At 46.7% G+C, this 17,274-nt stretch overlaps 1 protein-coding gene across 3 annotated transcripts; it reads right to left on the reverse strand.

Annotated features, from left to right (window-relative positions):
- Positions 1 to 309: 309 nt before the first annotated feature.
- Positions 310 to 10,552, reverse strand: LOC105189138 (gustatory receptor for sugar taste 64f). 3 transcript variants are annotated; one of them, XM_025308177.1, is made up of 12 exons: positions 9,807 to 10,552; positions 7,263 to 7,324; positions 7,037 to 7,184; positions 6,257 to 6,375; positions 5,983 to 6,177; positions 5,186 to 5,295; positions 4,057 to 4,227; positions 3,445 to 3,620; positions 2,784 to 2,946; positions 2,407 to 2,496; positions 1,965 to 2,057; positions 310 to 765 (listed from the first exon to the last, which is right to left on the reverse strand). In XM_025308177.1, exons 1-12 carry the CDS (start codon positions 9,893 to 9,895, stop codon positions 754 to 756), a joined length of 1,428 nt encoding a protein of 475 aa, XP_025163962.1. In that variant the 5' UTR covers positions 9,896 to 10,552; the 3' UTR covers positions 310 to 753. The 3 variants fall into 3 exon arrangements, with proteins under 3 accessions (XP_025163962.1, XP_025163963.1, XP_011149359.2); XM_025308178.1 differs by lacking the exon at positions 9,807 to 10,552 and adding an exon at positions 7,587 to 8,758 and having other exon boundaries at positions 312 to 765; XM_011151057.3 differs by lacking the exon at positions 310 to 765 and having other exon boundaries at positions 1,956 to 2,057; positions 3,466 to 3,620; positions 9,807 to 9,895.
- Between the last annotated feature and the right edge of the window lie 6,722 nt (positions 10,553 to 17,274).

Genomic DNA, 17,274 nt, shown 5'->3' on the forward strand with positions numbered 1-17,274 from the left:
TTCCTACCAGAATTGGGTAAGTTCATTCTTTTTATACCAAATTAATTTTAAAGTTAATGACTCGTGAGTTAGCTAATTTTACGTTAAAAGTTGATTAATGTTAAGTTAAGTTAAAAAATTAAATTAGTTTATTAAAGTTGAGAATTAATTAATGCTAGTAATGTTAAGTTAGGTGCGCTAAGTTATATGTTTTTCTACATAATAACCTTTTAATTGTACCTTAAATTGAAATGAAGTAAAATCAAAAGGTAATATATTTGATAAAAGAGATAACTTTTGTATTTCTCTTGTATTTTTCATTTATCTGTATTTATCGTATATTTTTTTTAATATGCATTATTTAAAAGGTACATTAGTGTAATTGTAACAGAAAGATTAGAGTGTTTAAAAACAAAACGCTCTCAATTTAGAGCCATTTTCACACGACTTTGAAATGGATTAATTATCTTAACTCGTGACTCGGAACAAGTTAGTGAGTTAACGTTAATCCATTCAGAGACAACCAGAGTTCAGGTTAAGAATTACCCCGTTCAAAATTAACCAAGTCACGTTAAAAGTAATCAGCTTTTAACTTTTTAACTCAACTTTCAACTGATTAATCAGTTACCCAACCCTGGTTCCTACGACGAAGAACGACGTGTCCTCCGCGTTTACGCCGAAGCGCGCGTTATCGCTTTGTGACACGATCATTAAATGCCCGGTGAGACACCTCCCTCTCGCTCTTTTCGCCCGGAACGTATCCTTCGGTTACTCTTATCGGAAGGACTACAACAAAAAGTACATCAGAAGAGATGAGACGAAGTCATGTGCGGAGGTGAGAGCCCGAATGCGAGGAGTGCGGTGCGGTCTCACGGACAATACAGATAGAGATTATGTGTATTTGTGTGCGCGAGACGGTGATTTTATACGTGTACAACGGCGACAGTTCACATACTTATCTCGAGTAAGATTACCGAAAGATCGGTGGAGAAAGCGTGACAATAGAAACTAATGATTTGCGCAATCTAGCGGAAAGTTTGATCATAGACGAATGCATCGTGAGCGCGGAGAATGCGGAAGTTTGTGAGGTCACTCACGGTGGACCTTCTCGACTCAGGTAGGTCGATAGAGTGCATTAGGCAGACCAATGATCCTAAAAACGCGTGAGATAGAGTGGAGAGGGCATATTGTCGTGAATGTCCGGGTGCGAGAATCGCGCGAATTTCATATTTCATGAAGTGTGAAACTTGACTTGTGTGACTTCAGTCGCAGCGGAGGCTGGTCGGGAAGTCATAAACGCGCTGAAACGTGGCGCGTTCGGAGATTTATTTGCGATACGGAGCAATATCTGTCACGTAGTAGATCACCATTTCCGCTAGAGATTTACACGCAGTCGCCGCTTACATAAACTCGCTCGAGTGTGCGGCGTGTGAAACAACAAACCAGGCGGATCGGCAAATTCGAAAGTAGATATTCTGGAGTTGTGTTACAACGCAAACTCGCAAACGAAACAAAAGTGTCGTGTATATACAGAGAACGTAAAATGTCATCAAAACCTGGAGTCGTTCGCGATGCACGCAGGGACACGTGACACGGTCGAATTAATTAATCCAAGCGCGGCTTGAATCGACGCTTCGAACGTGAAATTGTAATCGAGTGCGCAAAAATAAACAAATAAATCAATCACTCGACGAACAAGTGAATAAATAAGTACAATAATACAAAACTGCGAAGAGTGTACGGGTATATAAAGTAGCACAGTGGTGGTTGTACTGTATTTACAAGGTACCATAAAACACGATACATATTGCGTGGCATTCTTCAAGACTCGTGATTTGCAGATGCAGGAACAGGGATATAAGACGGTCCAAGTCCTTTCTAAAGCCTTTTCGCAAGTTTTCTCACTCTCTCTCTCTCTCTCTCTCTCTCTCTCTCTCTCTCTCTCTCTCTCTCTCTCTCTCTCTCTCTCTTTCTCTCTACCTCACCTCGCAAGCGTTCGTAATGTTCGACTGGTCCACTTGCTGGACGGAGTTGAACTGTACCAGTACCAGTTCGTAAGTCACGATGGTTCCAGCGACCTAGATTGTCATCGATAATCGCAAAGCGTTAAACGATATTTCACACAATCGTCGCGAAAGATCAATCCGAGTCATTTTAATAACGGGCGATATTCTTTGCGTGTTTCTTTCATTCTTGCATTCTTCGATCGATAACGAATCGTATCGAACGGTAAGCATGTTCCGAAAATTTCTCTCTCTCTCTCTCTCTCTCTCTCTCTCTCTCTTCCTCTCGAGAATGAGAGATGAATGAAAATCACAATGCGAGAGAACAAGAAGCTTTTCTCAACGAGGAAAAGTATCGAGTAAGTCAGGTCAGATTTCCCGCGCGAGTTCATTTAACTTTGTCGAGACGTATTTCTCTACTTACGGTTAACACGAGGCTCCTCGTCACGGAGAAAAACTTCATCCCCGTTAAGCTTATATTGTCCGTCGTTACTTGCGACAAGAATCTCGAGACCTGCGCAACGTTGTACATGCTTACGTGAGAGCGAAGGTGCGATCGGGGTTAATCCTTAAGTAACATGCTGTTATCTTCTACCATAGCCGACATCCCCCCTCCCATAATCTTTTTAATTAGAATAAAGAAACCTACTCGTCATGGTAAGAGATTACAGTTCCGCTTCGTTGAGAAGAAACTCCGACGAAGAGGAGGTCTTCGACGGAGGATATCGCTGAAGAGTGACGCACGTTGGCTATGGTTTCGAGAGATCGGAAATACGATAAGTAATGTTGAAAACAACGCACCTCGTTTCCGTAACTAGAACTGGAGACGTTGTACAAGATCGGTGCCGGTAAGAGTGACTCGTCGTGAACGGAAGCCGCATACAAGGACACCGCCGTTGTCCTTGCCAGCAGGAAGCCGAAGGAGAAGCAAAAGTAGATCTTCCGCACGATACCGCGTATTGGACTGTTTAAAAAACAATCACACGCACATCTTTATACGCGAGTCTCTCCCGAGAGACTCTCTCTCGAATCGAGCGTCGCGTTCTCGAAGCTGCCTCACGAATTTAGGCGAATTTAACAAAAGGGTTCGAAGATATAAATAAAAAAAAGAAAAAAACACATACAAATGAAAAACTTCTCGTTTCCAGGGTAATTTCTACGAGACGACGCATGCTTGAAGAAATCGCGCTTTTACGTGAGATAAATGAAAAGCAGGAACAAGGCTGCTCTTTCGAGGAGACTATAACAATCTCGCGCGGAACAATTTATTAGTAATTTTTAAACATTCGAGTGTCTTTGCGCTCAAATGTTTCCGCTCAAATGGACAGCCGGACGTACGACGTGAGAAAATGTTCTTGGCGCGAGGAAGCTAAGCTAAGTTAAAGATGAAGTCGCGACGATGCGAGAAGCGTGAGATCGTGAATTAAATCAAACGAGAGCAGAAAACGCGCTTTTATGGTACCGCCACGTGCGTGAATTGTACTTGAAGGAGAACAGCAGCTGAATGCAGATGAAATATAGGTTGGTGGCGAAGGACAGAAGGACGATGCTCGAAATGTGAGAGTCCACTTTGCGTGTTAGGGTCGCCAGGTGATTGTAGTCGTTCCTGGCCTCGGCCCACCACCACTCCGGCATCGCCTTAACAACGAAATGGTATTAACAGCGATTTGTTGATGTAAAAGCAAGGATTACAAGTCGCCATGAGGAGCTCGGTTCGCAGGACCCGATATAGCCACAGGATATCCTAAGCGACATCGCCTTCCAATCGCCTCGACATTTCAATGTCTTTTGGGTATTCTTTGTCTCTCTCCCCCGCGCCTCTCTCTCTCTCTCTCTTTGTCTTTCTTTTTTCTCTAGGCCAAATAACGATTTGCGAACGAGCGAAAGGTAGCTTCGGGACGTCCTGCCGCAGAACGGATATCTGCGTCGGCGAATCTACATGTTTCCTTTCGAATAAATATACTATAGATTGATCATTCAAATATACGGGGTCTCGAACGTGGACAAGTATCGATGACTGCGGGTCGGAAAGAACGAGACGGCGCTTTCAGCGGATCGGATATGTGTGTCTTACCTTTTCCCTAATCGAATTGAGGCGGCTGTTCAGTTGCCTAAACTGATCCGCCAGAGCGATGCTGATGAGAATGAGGAACAGATCGACAAAGTTCCAGGAGAAGGTGCTGAGGATATTTATGGTGTCCACCAGGATTCCCTTCCAGAGGCTGTACGACATCTTCGAGAATACCTGCGCGACGGAAGGAACGTGCGATTAATCACTCATTTCGTTTAAGGGGAAAATTATATATGGAAGGCCGTTTTCGAGGCTATTTTTACGAATTTTTTTAACAGAAAGAGTAAGATCAATAGACTTGAAATTTTCACAGTGTGTTCATTAATGCTCAAAATATAAAATAAATTTTATTCAATTTGAATCACGAGAACCAATTTGAAATTATAGATAAAAATGCAGTCATCCGTTTGCGAGCTCTATGTTTGCTGTCGACATAATTCCAAGCCTCTCACTACTCTGAAATCAAAAACTGAGAGAGTTTTAAAATAAACGGTTGCCATTATAGTCCGTACCAAAATGAAGGCAGTGAAGTCAAGTTTGGAGAAATAATGACTGTACAAGAAAAAGATATCGAAAATGAAACTTTTTTCAACTTGTAATCATGTTTAAAGAAACGAATAAAATAAAATATAACTGTACTCGAGGTAAGGGCACTGTATATACATATATATATATATATATATATATTGTGTAAAAATTCCAAGTTATTCAGTTCAATAATTTTTGCGTTATCGTGTCGACAATTTAAGAAAATGATGTCTCGAGATAAATGCGTTTAAAGTTTCATGTGCACTTTCCGTATAGATAGTAATAAATTTATTTTATACTTTGAGCATTAATGAATACACTGTGAAAATTTAAAGTCCATTGATTTTACCGTTTCTATTAAAAAAATTCATAAAAATGGCCTTGAGAACAGCCTGCTCCACGTGTAATCCTCCTCCCCTCCTCCTAATTTTCACAGACGATTAATCAATTTGAAAGAGTCTGAAGCTTCTTGAGGCTTAGCGGAAGATTGTATTAGCGTATACCTTATAAATTAAGCATATGTACTAAAGATTTAAAAAATGGATATGTTAGGTTGAGAGGAGATAAAATGGGCAGATTCTATATGGCCCCCGAGATGCGTTACCTGCGGGAATTGCGACTGGAAGTAAGTGCCGATAATGTCCATGTCCCCGCGGTGCGTCGCGCACTCCATCGCGCTGATGTACGCGGAAAGCACGGCGGCGCCGTGCTCCACTGCGCGGAGATGATGGAAAAGAGAAACAAAGACGCGATAATGAATATTACAGCTCCATAATCCCGTCGTGACCGTAATCTTATCTTACTTAGGCGATATCACAAAAGTGGCTTTGTCCGGGGACCAGACAAACGTCCGCTATACAGGGTGCTAAATTTCAAACAGATAAAAAATCTTGAAAACTATGAAAGATATTAAGAAAAAGGCTAAAACACATGTTCCACCTTATAGAAATTTCAAAATTATTAAATTAACAAAAGTTAGGGCGCTATTATAGTAATATATTCTTGATAATAAATAAAGTAAAAAAGTCTAATACTATTTTTTCTTTCGACGAATAGTTAGCGAGATATCGTAAGTTAGATATTGAAAAAGTTACCAAGTTTTCCTGAAATATTTAAAAAAAAATTAGGCAAATAAAAAAATGTTTCAGACAAAATTAAAATTGATTGGTAGAGAAAGAAGATATAATAAAAAATTGGGCTTTCTATTTTAAAAAATTAAGTTGACCCTCAACTGACTTTGAAAATGCCCTCCAAATAAAAAACTGATAACGCCATTCTCTTTCCCCTTCGAAATCATGGAACACGTGTTTTAACTTTTTTTAATATCTTTCATAGTTTTCGAGAATTTTCACCTGTTACGTTTGAAATAATTCGCCCTCTCGTTAGTGAAACGGCACCCACCTAACGCGAGCAACATGACAACGGCGGTGACGATCTTGAAGCGAGCCGCGAGGGTGGTCCTCGAGACCCTCCGGTGCCTGGAGGTGAATTCACGTTCCAGTTTCTCCCAGGTTAAAGCCAGGCAGGGCCATTGTCTCGCCAGCCGTACGAACAACACGGCGGTCACCAGGGTGGTGGCATAGAAGACAAAAGTCGCTGCGAAGTGGAATAGGTGATCGCTGGCTCTACGCAGCAACTTTAGAAACGAAACGAGCCTGCCTCTCGAGCGACTTACTCATTTTAGTGGAGTTCACTCCGGTGGCGAACATTCGCAGCACGTTGAAGACCGTCATGGTGAACACACCCAGAAACACGACCGCCGCGTATAGAATCTTCAGGCTGCGCCACGTGAACCTGCGGAACACATTTAGCGCACATGAGATCTGTCAAATTCCGATCGAAAACCGGAATCATTCGAGCATTCTTCTGTCCTGACTCGTTTTCGAGATGGAATTGAATTTTAGATGTCACGTGAACCTGCGGAATATATTTAGGATTCATGAGATCTGCCAAGTTCCGATCGAAGACCGGAATCTTTCAAGCATTCTTCTGTCCCGACTCGTTTTCGAGATGGAATTCAACTTTAGACGCCACGTAGACCTGCGGAACACATTTAGCGCTCATGAGATCTGTCAAGTTCCGATCGAAGACCGGAATCTTTCGAGCATTCCTCTGTCCCGACTCGTTTTCGAGGTCGAGTTGAACTTTAAACCGATCGCCGCAGGCATTCATTTATTTTAACACGACGGTCGCAGTGGTCTCCACCGATTATGCCAATTCGACTTTGAATGGATAGATACGATTCGGCGAAAGAAATTTAATTTACATAATTTACGTAAAATTGTCAGCTGCCGGCGACCGATTACACCGTGATCTAACCACGCTTCGCGAGTAGTCCGATGAGTTTTTTTTTCACAAGATATACTTGGGGAGCAAATATCATTTCAGCGGTCTGAAGGGGTTGCTTGCGCAACCACCGTCCAGGTGGACTCTACATGAACGAAGCTCACGCTACCGGAGGTACGAAGCGTCCGGCTTGTTGACACCACACACAGGAAGCATGGAGAAGCATTGGGCCAGCATGATGATCGGCCTCATGGACGAGTGCAGGCTATCGGTGGAGGGGTCGAAGGTCTCCGAAGGAGGGACAACGGGCACCGACACTGAAAATCGTCGTGATTTTTCAGACAAACATCCGCGGACATGGGCCGGTGATCTCGTTGAAACGGCGGGAGACTTACTCTCCGGTACCACCAGGTCGGTCTTCATGGGATCGAGCCTGCGCAAGTTGCTCCTGGGTGACCTGCGAAAAGGACGGTACTTTCTTACTTTCATGCTTCTCACGTCGGAGCTCCCTCTTATCGCGACCCGCGACGTTCGACCTTCGCGCCGCGCGAGATTCAACTACGATCGACACTCTCGAGGAAGACCGCGGCCGAGCGCGTTAGCGATTCCCTCTGCGAAATTAAAATTTCCGCCGAGCCACGGTGTGTCCCTCGCGCTTGCTATCGAGAAACTCGAGCTTCTGTTTCTAAACACACTCGGTGTACGGAGGAATCACGCACCTTGCGAGAGGCGCGCTGCGGCTGACGGTGTGCACGCTGCACGATCGCATGACGGACAGAAGATAGAGGTTGTAGTCGCAGAGTTTTATCGCGCGACGAGGTGACGAGGGCGGCAAGGGCGCTTTATAAACATCGGGGATTCAATAAACGTCCACTTCGGACGGCCAGTGGAAACTCCTGGCCGCTGCCGCAAGCCTCGTCCTCGTCGAGCACGAGGAGCTGCCGGCCGCGGAGAGGGAGAAACGCGCGCCAGCCGCGAGAGGAGAACCTGACGTCAACGAGCGCGATCCACGGTGGTGGAAAAAGTTGATGATCGTTGAGACGGCGACGGGAGTGTGCGATTCTAGCGAATTCGGCGGAAATTCGCTTCACGCGTTCGCGCCGTCTTGCGAGTCGCGAACAATAGCGTGACGAACGGTGACGACTGTCTCTCCTTGATACTCTGTGAAATTTCGCAGGCTTGCTTTCCGGAGAATCGCGGGCCTCATCTTCTGAAAGCACTTTTAGCTTCGAGGACTGCACAACCACGCACGTTGACAGTTTCGGTAATCGCGAGAAGTCACGCGAGGCGCGCAGCTTGAGAGTTCTCGCGCGAGCGTGTCGCGAATTAGCGCTTTCGGAAACTTTCGCCTGTCGCTTGCACTCACGTCACTCGAATATTACGCTCGGGTGTTGCGAGGCGATAAAAAACAGCCCCCACGCTCTAAATCACCCCCGAAAGATATTGCATTGTCGCGACACGACGGGCGAAGCAAGTCGCGCTGGCCGACGCGGTGTTTATCTATCTTTCACAAAGCGATGTAGCGATGAAAAACAATGCAGGCGGAAACGGATCGCATGCATCGTACGATAGGATCGTTCGAATTAATTAAGCTGACGTGACACTTTGCCGATCGACCAGCTCGATCTTTGGGATCAAAGTCGGCCGACTGCTGAGAAGAAAACGAGAAAGAGAGAATGAAGATCTCGACGAGGGGAAAGTCGCAACGGCTTGAGATAATTGCCGTCATTTAGTCGCTTTCAACAACAGGACGAATATTTATGCATCCATCTTATGTTTGTGCCATTTTATTCTATGTTTATTGAGCGCTCTCTTGTATCGACCCGGTTTTGCCAATCGGTTGTAAACTCATCGAGTCGACGATTTAACAAATTTATATTCACCTCCGCAAGATATCTCAAGAAGAAAAGAGCTCGTATAATGACGCTGAGATTAAAAGAGACGCGGAAGTATATGCATTCATCCGCGTAGTCGACGTTAATATGTCCGCGATAATAACAAGAAGATATTGGTCATTGCTGATTCCAGCGCGAATCCCACGAATTGCCATTATTATCGGAGAACATTCCGTCATTAAATTAAAGTGTTTACACACTCGGCCGTCCTTGTTGGAAAAAGCGTTTATTTGAGGAGACTATTGATAAATCGATTTGTATTATGCGCAGTGCTCGTTAGGGAAACGAGTTCGACCCGTCCGTTCTTAATTAACTTTGAACAAAAGCACGTGGATTAAATACTGCGCCCAATTATCGCCTAAAACACGATGTGTCTAAAACACAATACATATCTGTTGTTAAATACAAAATTTGAAAGACTTTCTCAATCATGCGCGAACGAGAGATATTAATATAATGATGTTGATATAACGTATATAATAATTATTATTATTTATCAATCCTTTTTGTTGTTACAAAATTATAGAAAAAATATGCAAGAAGAAATATACAGAAGAATGCCGCAAGGACAAAAATCTAAGTGTAACAATTACGAAATTAAAGAGAGAGAGAGAGAGAGAGAGAGAGAGAGAGAGAAAGAGACAAAAGGAGAGTGAGCGAAAACAAAATGCTAAGAATATAATAAAATGTATGTGTGTGCAGAATGAATGCATGGATAAGAAAATAGGCAGACGGTAAAATGAAGGAAAGTTGTAAATAAATAAATAGGGAAAAATAAGGAGAAGGAATAAGTAAAGATAATGTAAATAAATAAATGAATAATAATACAAAGAAATATATAATAAAAAATAAATAAATAAGCAAAAACAAAGAGAGGAGGTAAGTAAAGAATGAGATGAAAAGTTAAATAGGTCATGACTGAAAAGGAAACGTCAAATTTGTTGCGACCACTTGTTGTCGTGAAAAATTGTCAAATTGTTGTCAATTGGTTATCAATAATGGATATAAAGGGACGATATTCAGAGCGAGGGACAATCCACCTACTGAACGTTAATCATGACAGATTGCCAAGATTTCGCGGCGGTCCATCGTGGATACGGCATGTTGACGGTGCATCGCCTGTTCTCGCCCATCTTTCGCTACGTCATCGCTTCCTCAACGGTGAACGCGCACGTCGGATTTCCTCCGCATCTCACGCGAACTTTTACCAAGCGGCGCCGAGGTAATCGCGTCACGACCGTCGTGTCTCGAATTTACTAATTAATACTTCGCGACGCGCATTCTTGCCGAGCGCTTCGGTGCTCGTGCGAGACAAGGGCGACGAACAATGCAACGAGTCGCGAAACAATGCGGCCTATCGCGACGTGCGTTTCGACGAGCACTGACAGTTAGACAGAGAGAGGGCCCTTATAACTTATGCGCTTATTGTTTCTATCCCCGCGTCTAATCTTTGCTTGTAAAGGCCGGAGAAATAACAGCCACCGGCGACGCGCGCGCTTGTCGCAGCGATTCGCATCTGTGTGCGGCGGCGATTTGACACACCTGACACGAGCCGTATTCATTGTCGCTCATAACAAAAGGGTACTCAACTCGCGTTCGCAACCGCAACTCACGTATCCACTGGCTCTCTCCTGTCCAGAAATGCGACACGCATTCAGAGCGGGCGCGTTTATTTGCCGCTTATCGCACGGAACTCGAGGGGAGGAAAGCTCTTCTCGTTGGAAAAGGGGAGAAAGAATTAAAAAATATCGCGAATAACGGCGAATATCCGTATCGATTATATCGATGCTCAGTCCAGTCCGGATTTTCCACGAGACTCTTCTAATGGCAGACGTTACAAATGCGATTGCCATCTGCGATCGACACCTTCTTCTCGAGGGGAGAAAAAAAAAAGATAAATAAATGGAGGTTGCGTGAGATGACGAGAGTGCGCGAGGGAAAGTCACGCGGCGGAAAGACGGGAGCTCTCCGTCCTCGATAAAGCAGCCGCAGGCGAACGATGATAACCTCTTCGTGGGGCATCACCTGACACAGCTCTCAGAATTAGACGTACGTGTGTAGCGCGAGTTTTTCTGCTGTTTGCTCAACGTCTAACGAGCTGTTATGCATACATATACGCACGCTCGCAAGCAAGTATGTGTACATCCATCACACCTTTCGCCCCCATCCATCAAGAATGCTACGGTGCAGTTTGCGAAGGGGCCGATAAGCCCCTCGATGTCGTTGCAAATGAGACCGGTAATCCCGATACGCGAGATCTCTCGGTAAACAGCCGGTATCCTTGTGAATCTGGAATCGAATATGGAAATGTACTGCGCCTCCAACGACGCTCGCGACGTTCGCGGATCTCGTTTGCGCCAGTTCCCTCAAACTCGACTCGAGCGAGCGACTCGCGCGACTCGCGCGACGGACAGCTAATGAGGTAATCGTTGAATTGATGAGTGACGAGGCGCACGATTGCAGCATCAAAAGACGCCGAGCCACGCGAATTTAAATCGCGGTACTTCGATTCGGCGGAATCTCGGCAGGAACGGATCGTCGCTCCTCGGGAACCGCGCGAAGTCGTAATTCCCAGCCGGGGTGCGAGTCGCCGATTAACCGAGCGTTTATTCGCCACGCGCTCCTGCGCATATTTAACCACCCGCAAGTTCCAGGAGTTACGGCGACGCGACGAAGCGACACCGTCCCTCGTTCGCTCTCCCTCTGCTTTTCGCGCGAGCAGCGACCAACCCTCGTCCCCGGTGAAATGGGTCACCCGTCGTCGTCGTCCCGTTCTCCGCCGCCGTCGCCGCCGCCGCCGCCGCCGCCGCCGCCGCCGCCGTCGACGCCGCGTCCCGTCTTCGTCTCATCGCGCGGGCATTTTCCAGACGACGCGACGCACGTGTGGCCGCTCGTCTTCCTGACAAGCTGTGCAAACGGAATTTTTCCATTGTCATGCCACACCTGCCATCGCGTCCCCGGCGACGTGTGCGAGCGAGCGCGCACTTTCGCACATGCAAATGCGTACACGCGGCTTGTTCCGCGGCCTACTTTAATATCCTCCCTTTTATTATGCACGAGGCGGGCGAGCGAGCGAGCGAGCGAGCGAGAGACCAGGAGAATGACAGAGCCGATAGATCCTGTTTACCGCGAGACCGCCGCGCCAATGATTACGTGGTTTAACGGTCGTCGGTTGAAAGGCCGGCGAAACGGCGATAACGTCGATTGTCTCGTGCGGCATATTAAAGCGACATGTCGTATCGCCGTGAGGGCGATTTTTATCGCGCGTTAATCACGCGAGCCTGCTGGATGAGGTGGGTAGATGGGATTATTAGACTTACACCGAACTCCCGCAGACCACTTCTTCCTGAAGGACTATTTCGGGCCTCAATTCTCGCTGCGCTCGACGAGGAGTCGCCCTTCTTCGTCTTGCTCTCTCTCTCTCTCTCTCTCTCTCTCTCTCTCTCTCTCTTTCTCTTTCCTTCTCTCTCTCTCTCTCTCTCTCTCTCTCTCTCTCTCTCTCTCTCTCTCTTTCCTTCTGCCTCTCATACACAATGTGAATCTTTCTGATTTACTTTTTATAGAAACGTCAAAAAAGATTTCCACCTGAAAGAATCATTCGTTGTGGCGTAAAATGTAAAATTAGAGCAACTACACTGCAAACCCGAGTGTGTTATTTTGACGCGTATAAGCTGAAGCTTCTTTTACGCGTATCTTCGTCGTCTTAAATCACGTCGTTTAACGCGTTTAAACGCGTCAAGTGATATCGAAATCAGCATCAAATGACGTGATTTCAGACGACAAGGAACGCGTGAAGAAATTCAGCTTCAGCTTATACGTGTCAAAATAACACACTCGGGTTTGCAGCGTATGCGAGGATGAATAAATATGAGTCGAAGGAAAGACGCAGCGGAAGGAAACAAGCTGTTGCTACATTCGACAACCGCTTTATCCCGACGGGCAGCCAAGAGTTCGAATTCTCGTACCTGCGCAGCAAAGAGCTCTGAATGGTATCGTTCGGTATTTTTGCGACAGCATCGAGGGCAGCTTCGGGAATGCAAAGCCGGAGAAACGTCGAGCGTCCGTCGAAGAAGCGTCCCTGAAGCGGCTCCGATGTCGGCCACGTCATAAAAGAACACAACCGACGATGGCGACCGGCGGGGGAGAAGGCAACGTAACGAATTCTCTCACGTACGAATCGAGATTGTATTGTGTACTCACAAGTAGAAGTAACATACATCGTTTCACAATTCCTGTCGGTTATCATTATCATATTCCTGTGCACGCGCGGATCCTTAAGAGTTACTGCTACGCAAACGAAGGCCATGGGGATGCGCGCTTTGCGGCACTTTCGCATCGATCGCATCCCATTATGCTTCCCATACGATAATCGCGTCGTGTCATCATAGACCGTTTATCGGCGTTTATCGAGCGCGTGCATCCGCGCTCTCGCGGGCGGGGGGTGAGAGCGTGGTAAACGTACGAGTACTTCTCACTCTCTTTTTTCGCTTCCCTTCCCTTCCCTCCCTTCTTCCGTCTTGGTGACGTGCGTCAAGTGTGTATGTGTGTGTGTAGGTGTACGTTGTACTTGAAGATATCCGCGTGAAATCGCCACAATTGCTCACCCCGATGACGAATGTCGCGTGCGGACAAAGGTCGAATCTAGACCCTTCTCGGGTCGCCCAGAGGCAACCCTTCTACAACTGCTCGTTCGCCGGAAGCGTCGCCTCCGGCGTTATTGGCTATGAAAAACAGGTACGCGGGTGTGAAGAAACATATCGCCGACGCTCGGATCCCCTGCCGCGAGAGGCCGCGAAGAAGCGACGCGACGTCGACGTCTTAGGCTAGACGTTTGATCAGGCAATAGCGCAGCGCAAACTTCAAACTGGAGATCATCATCAGTCGTTGCTTATCACACTTGCTTAATCTCCTACTCTCGCACTGCTTTGCTCGAAATCGCGACGAGCGGCGAAACCCGCCCTCCTCCTTGACGAGACACGCTAGATCTCAATTTACATCGCTTTATCGCTGGCTTCTCTGCGCTCGAGCATTCCTCCTCCTCGGCGGGGAGTGGAGCGATTTGTTTGCTGCAATTTATTCGTCGAGTGTGAGAAGTCGAGCGGATTATTCACGATACACCACCTGGACCTAATTGTCCGATGGACCGTGCGCGATCGGGAATGACTCGGCGGGGATTTCTCAAGAGTTCGACGCGACATATAACATGTCGCGTCAGAAAATCACTGCCGTACAAACCTGCGTATTTATCGGCGAGAAATGTCCACGTTCAGCAGAGAAAGCTGCTTTGCAACTATTATAAAACTCGTGAATCTGATTGGTGCATGCTCTTGGACTCAGCTAAATTTAAGAGCATACGCCAATTAGATTCACGAATTTTACAACAAAGTTGTAAAGCAGCTGTTTCTGCTCAACGCAAGCAATGAGAAGAAATGATGAGACGTGGGAAACAAAATACCATCGTGCGCGTTCAAGACTCAAGGTAGCACGCATTTTTCTTTGGCGTCGCCAAAGTCGAGCGACTCGTCGACTTTGGCGACGCTAGGTATCGCCAGCTGAAAAGCCGCTATTTAGCGCTTTTTAACTGTCCGCGAAACTAGATGATAGCGTTAACAAAGTAGCGGCAGCGTTGTATGCACATAATTACGCGCTATCAACGCCATCCCTCCCGAGTTAGCGTGCACTGGTTAACGCTCGCGAGCTACGTGAGCGCTCAAAACACTGCGAGTCAAAGTATGTCACTGCATTTGAATGGCAGCTACATCGTACTCGTTATTTTGCTATTTACGTACGTAATGAACAGTTCCGTGGGAGCAAAGCCTCGAGATGTTGCAACTGGGGAGGAGTTTGAATTGCGGCCCTCATCATGTTTTAGAACACAATTAGGGAAGTTCTGGTCGTTAAACAATACAATGGTGTGACGCGATAATGCCAACGCTACGCTATTGCTGCTCGTGGAGTTCGCTATTATTATCGCGTTATCGCGCTCAATTTTGGTAACGTTCGCGTTGACAAAAAAGCATGAGTGGTATCTCTCCAAGCACAGCCACGATCGCTCGGCCACGTCACGGTTGTCTGAACTCTGAAGGTCGTTTGAAAAAGTTTCGGCGCCTTCAGGGCGATTTTCTCACTCGGGAGATATCTCGGCGACAGCGAGCAACCCGCTCGCTCCGCTCGGCGACGACGTAGGCGTCGTTCCCGACGCATCGATCGTGGGACGAAGGGATGACGAAGGGTAACCGCACGGTCACAACGCTCACTTTTTCAAAGAATCGAGACGATTCAGACTGCAAAAGGTATAAGGGTAAACGTCCTCGTATTAAAATATATAAGCGCGGCGCGTTGTGCCGAAGTGTCGGTTACATTCGATCTCGAAAAACGTGTCATTCCTCGTGGATGTTAAACACGCTCTCCCGCGACCGGGTTTGCTACGACGCGTTTACCGTAACGCGTCGGACGTCATTTGCGAATCAACCTCGGCTTCGGATACCCGACGCGAGGAGGACGAGTCTGGGTGACGTTTGCCACCTAAACTGCGGAACACGGAGATCGCGACGCATTGCGATGTATACGTGGACTTGATCGCTAAACGCGCTGTCTTATCCGTTAACTTAATTATCTAGTCGCGCTCGCGAAGATCCAGGACGACGCCGAGGCCGACCAGAGCGACGAGTTCGCGGTCGTGAACGCGTCGCTCACGAGTCCCTCTCTCTCTCTCTCTCTCCCACTCTCTTTCTCTCTATGTACACGTCAGTAGTGTTACGCGAGTAACACTCGCTCTCAATTTCATCTCTGTGCAAAGATCTAATCGCATCTCGGCCGCCGGAAACGGCAAGTTGGCGCGTCGCCATGTCGCATTAACGTTCTCATGAGGAGGGACGTTGTTCCGAGGCGGTAACGAATATTCGAGGCAATTGCGCGGCGCTAATAGAATTATTACGGCGCAACGCTGCAGCTCGTAATTTAATGTAACAGGTGATCGCGCGGCGAACACCGTGGCGGAACGCAGGATGGGAGGAGATGAATTAATTTCTCCGAGAATTCATTTCGCTCGAGATGCGCGTCGCGAGATGTTGCTATTGTAGTTGTCGTTGTCGCCGTCGTCGTATAGCGCACGTCGCGAAACCGCGTGTCGAAAAGGGGAAGAGATCGCCCCGTCCGTCCTCGAATACCGTTGTTGGCCGCTCACGAGGAGGTTCTCCGCTATCAATTAAGTCTCTACCAGCGGAATTCGTCAAGGAAGAGGCGCGAGCATCCGTCGGAAGCATCCGCTCGCACACAGGGTGTCCGGCAGCCGGACACGTCGGAATGCGTTTTGGGGATAATTCCCGAGAGCCGATTTAGCACCTCACACACACACGAGGCCGTCGGGTCGTTGAAAGATTATCGAACAAGAGCCACCGGCAGCGGCGGGACACCCCGGGTACGTCGGAGAGTTGCGTCTTCAAAGTGCGCACGGACCTCCGGGCGGGACACGGTAGAGTTCTACGATATTACCATGTACTTTAATTAATACTCGCAATATCACGAATACATTGTATTAATAATACCGATATCAATGCTGTTCTTCGTTATTAAGAGCGTACAATTAATTCTCTCTCGCTACGCTAACCGTAGTAGGGCGGAACTTGCGGAGTCGGTTACAACAGCACAGAGTCCAAGCTGACTCGACGAGAGCTTCTTGATGGCACGTTTTCCGTTCCTGCGGATCCTTCGCTACGCAACACTCGTCGATCGAGACGATCGATAAACGCATAATGTAAAACAATTGATGCCGCGTGCAACAATCACGAGGCGCTCGCGCATGATTATGTCCGAAAGGACGGCGGCGATTCGCGTAAAACGTCCCGATAATAACGTCCCGTAATTATCGGGACATTAATTATCGAGCGTGTTCCACGCGAAGAAGAGTAAATAAAATGCGACGAAAGTATATTGAAAATACAGCCGGTACGCACCAATATCGATGGTTATTCGATCTCACGCGGAATCTGAAACCTCTGGAATATTCATGACATGTGCTTTTGTTTAAATAAAAAAAAAAAAAAAAGAAAAAGAAAAAAAGAGACAAATATCTATAAAAAATTCTCTCTCTTTTTCATCGATGCAAAAAAGCCTCTTTCGTAATAACTATATATTACACGTTAAAAATACGATACGTATAATACAAAACGCACATCTAAAAAACACTGAGAAACCTCATTTCACTTAGTCGTCGTAATTCAATAAGAAAGAAAAGAAGAGAAGGAAATCGCCGCGACATAATAAAGAGCTAAACTTAGATTTATCTATTTGCGCGAGCGCAAACTTACCGGGTCGAGCCGCGTCTCAACGGTAACGCGAGAAGTTAGAACGTTATCCGTTCTAACGTTCCGCGTGAGCTAGCAGACTTTTCATCAAGCGGGAAACTAATCTCGCTCGGTAATATCTCGCTCGTATCGATCTTACCTAAGCAAAAGCGGCTGCTTCTCTCTCTTCTCTCGAGCGCGCGCGCGCGCGCGCGTGTGTGTGTGTG

The sequence above is a fragment of the Harpegnathos saltator genome, unplaced genomic scaffold (genome assembly GCF_003227715.2).
Source record: "Harpegnathos saltator strain DR-91 unplaced genomic scaffold, Hsal_v8.6 scaffold140, whole genome shotgun sequence".
Classification (NCBI taxonomy): domain Eukaryota; kingdom Metazoa; phylum Arthropoda; class Insecta; order Hymenoptera; family Formicidae; genus Harpegnathos; species Harpegnathos saltator.

What these genes read in the sequence shown, in the direction of transcription:
- LOC105189138 (XM_025308177.1), bottom strand. Translation starts at nt 9,895, where the DNA reads ATGGGCGAGAACAGGCGATGCACCGTCAACATGCCGTATCCACGATGG. An exon ending in CGACCTGGTGGTACCGGAGA is followed by an intron (nt 7,185 to 7,262) that starts GTAAGTCTCCCG and finishes GACGATTTTCAG; the next exon opens with TGTCGGTGCCCGTTGTCCCT. An exon ending in CGAGGAGCCTCGTGTTAACC is followed by an intron (nt 2,058 to 2,406) that starts GTAAGTAGAGAA and finishes ATGACAATCTAG; the next exon opens with GTCGCTGGAACCATCGTGAC.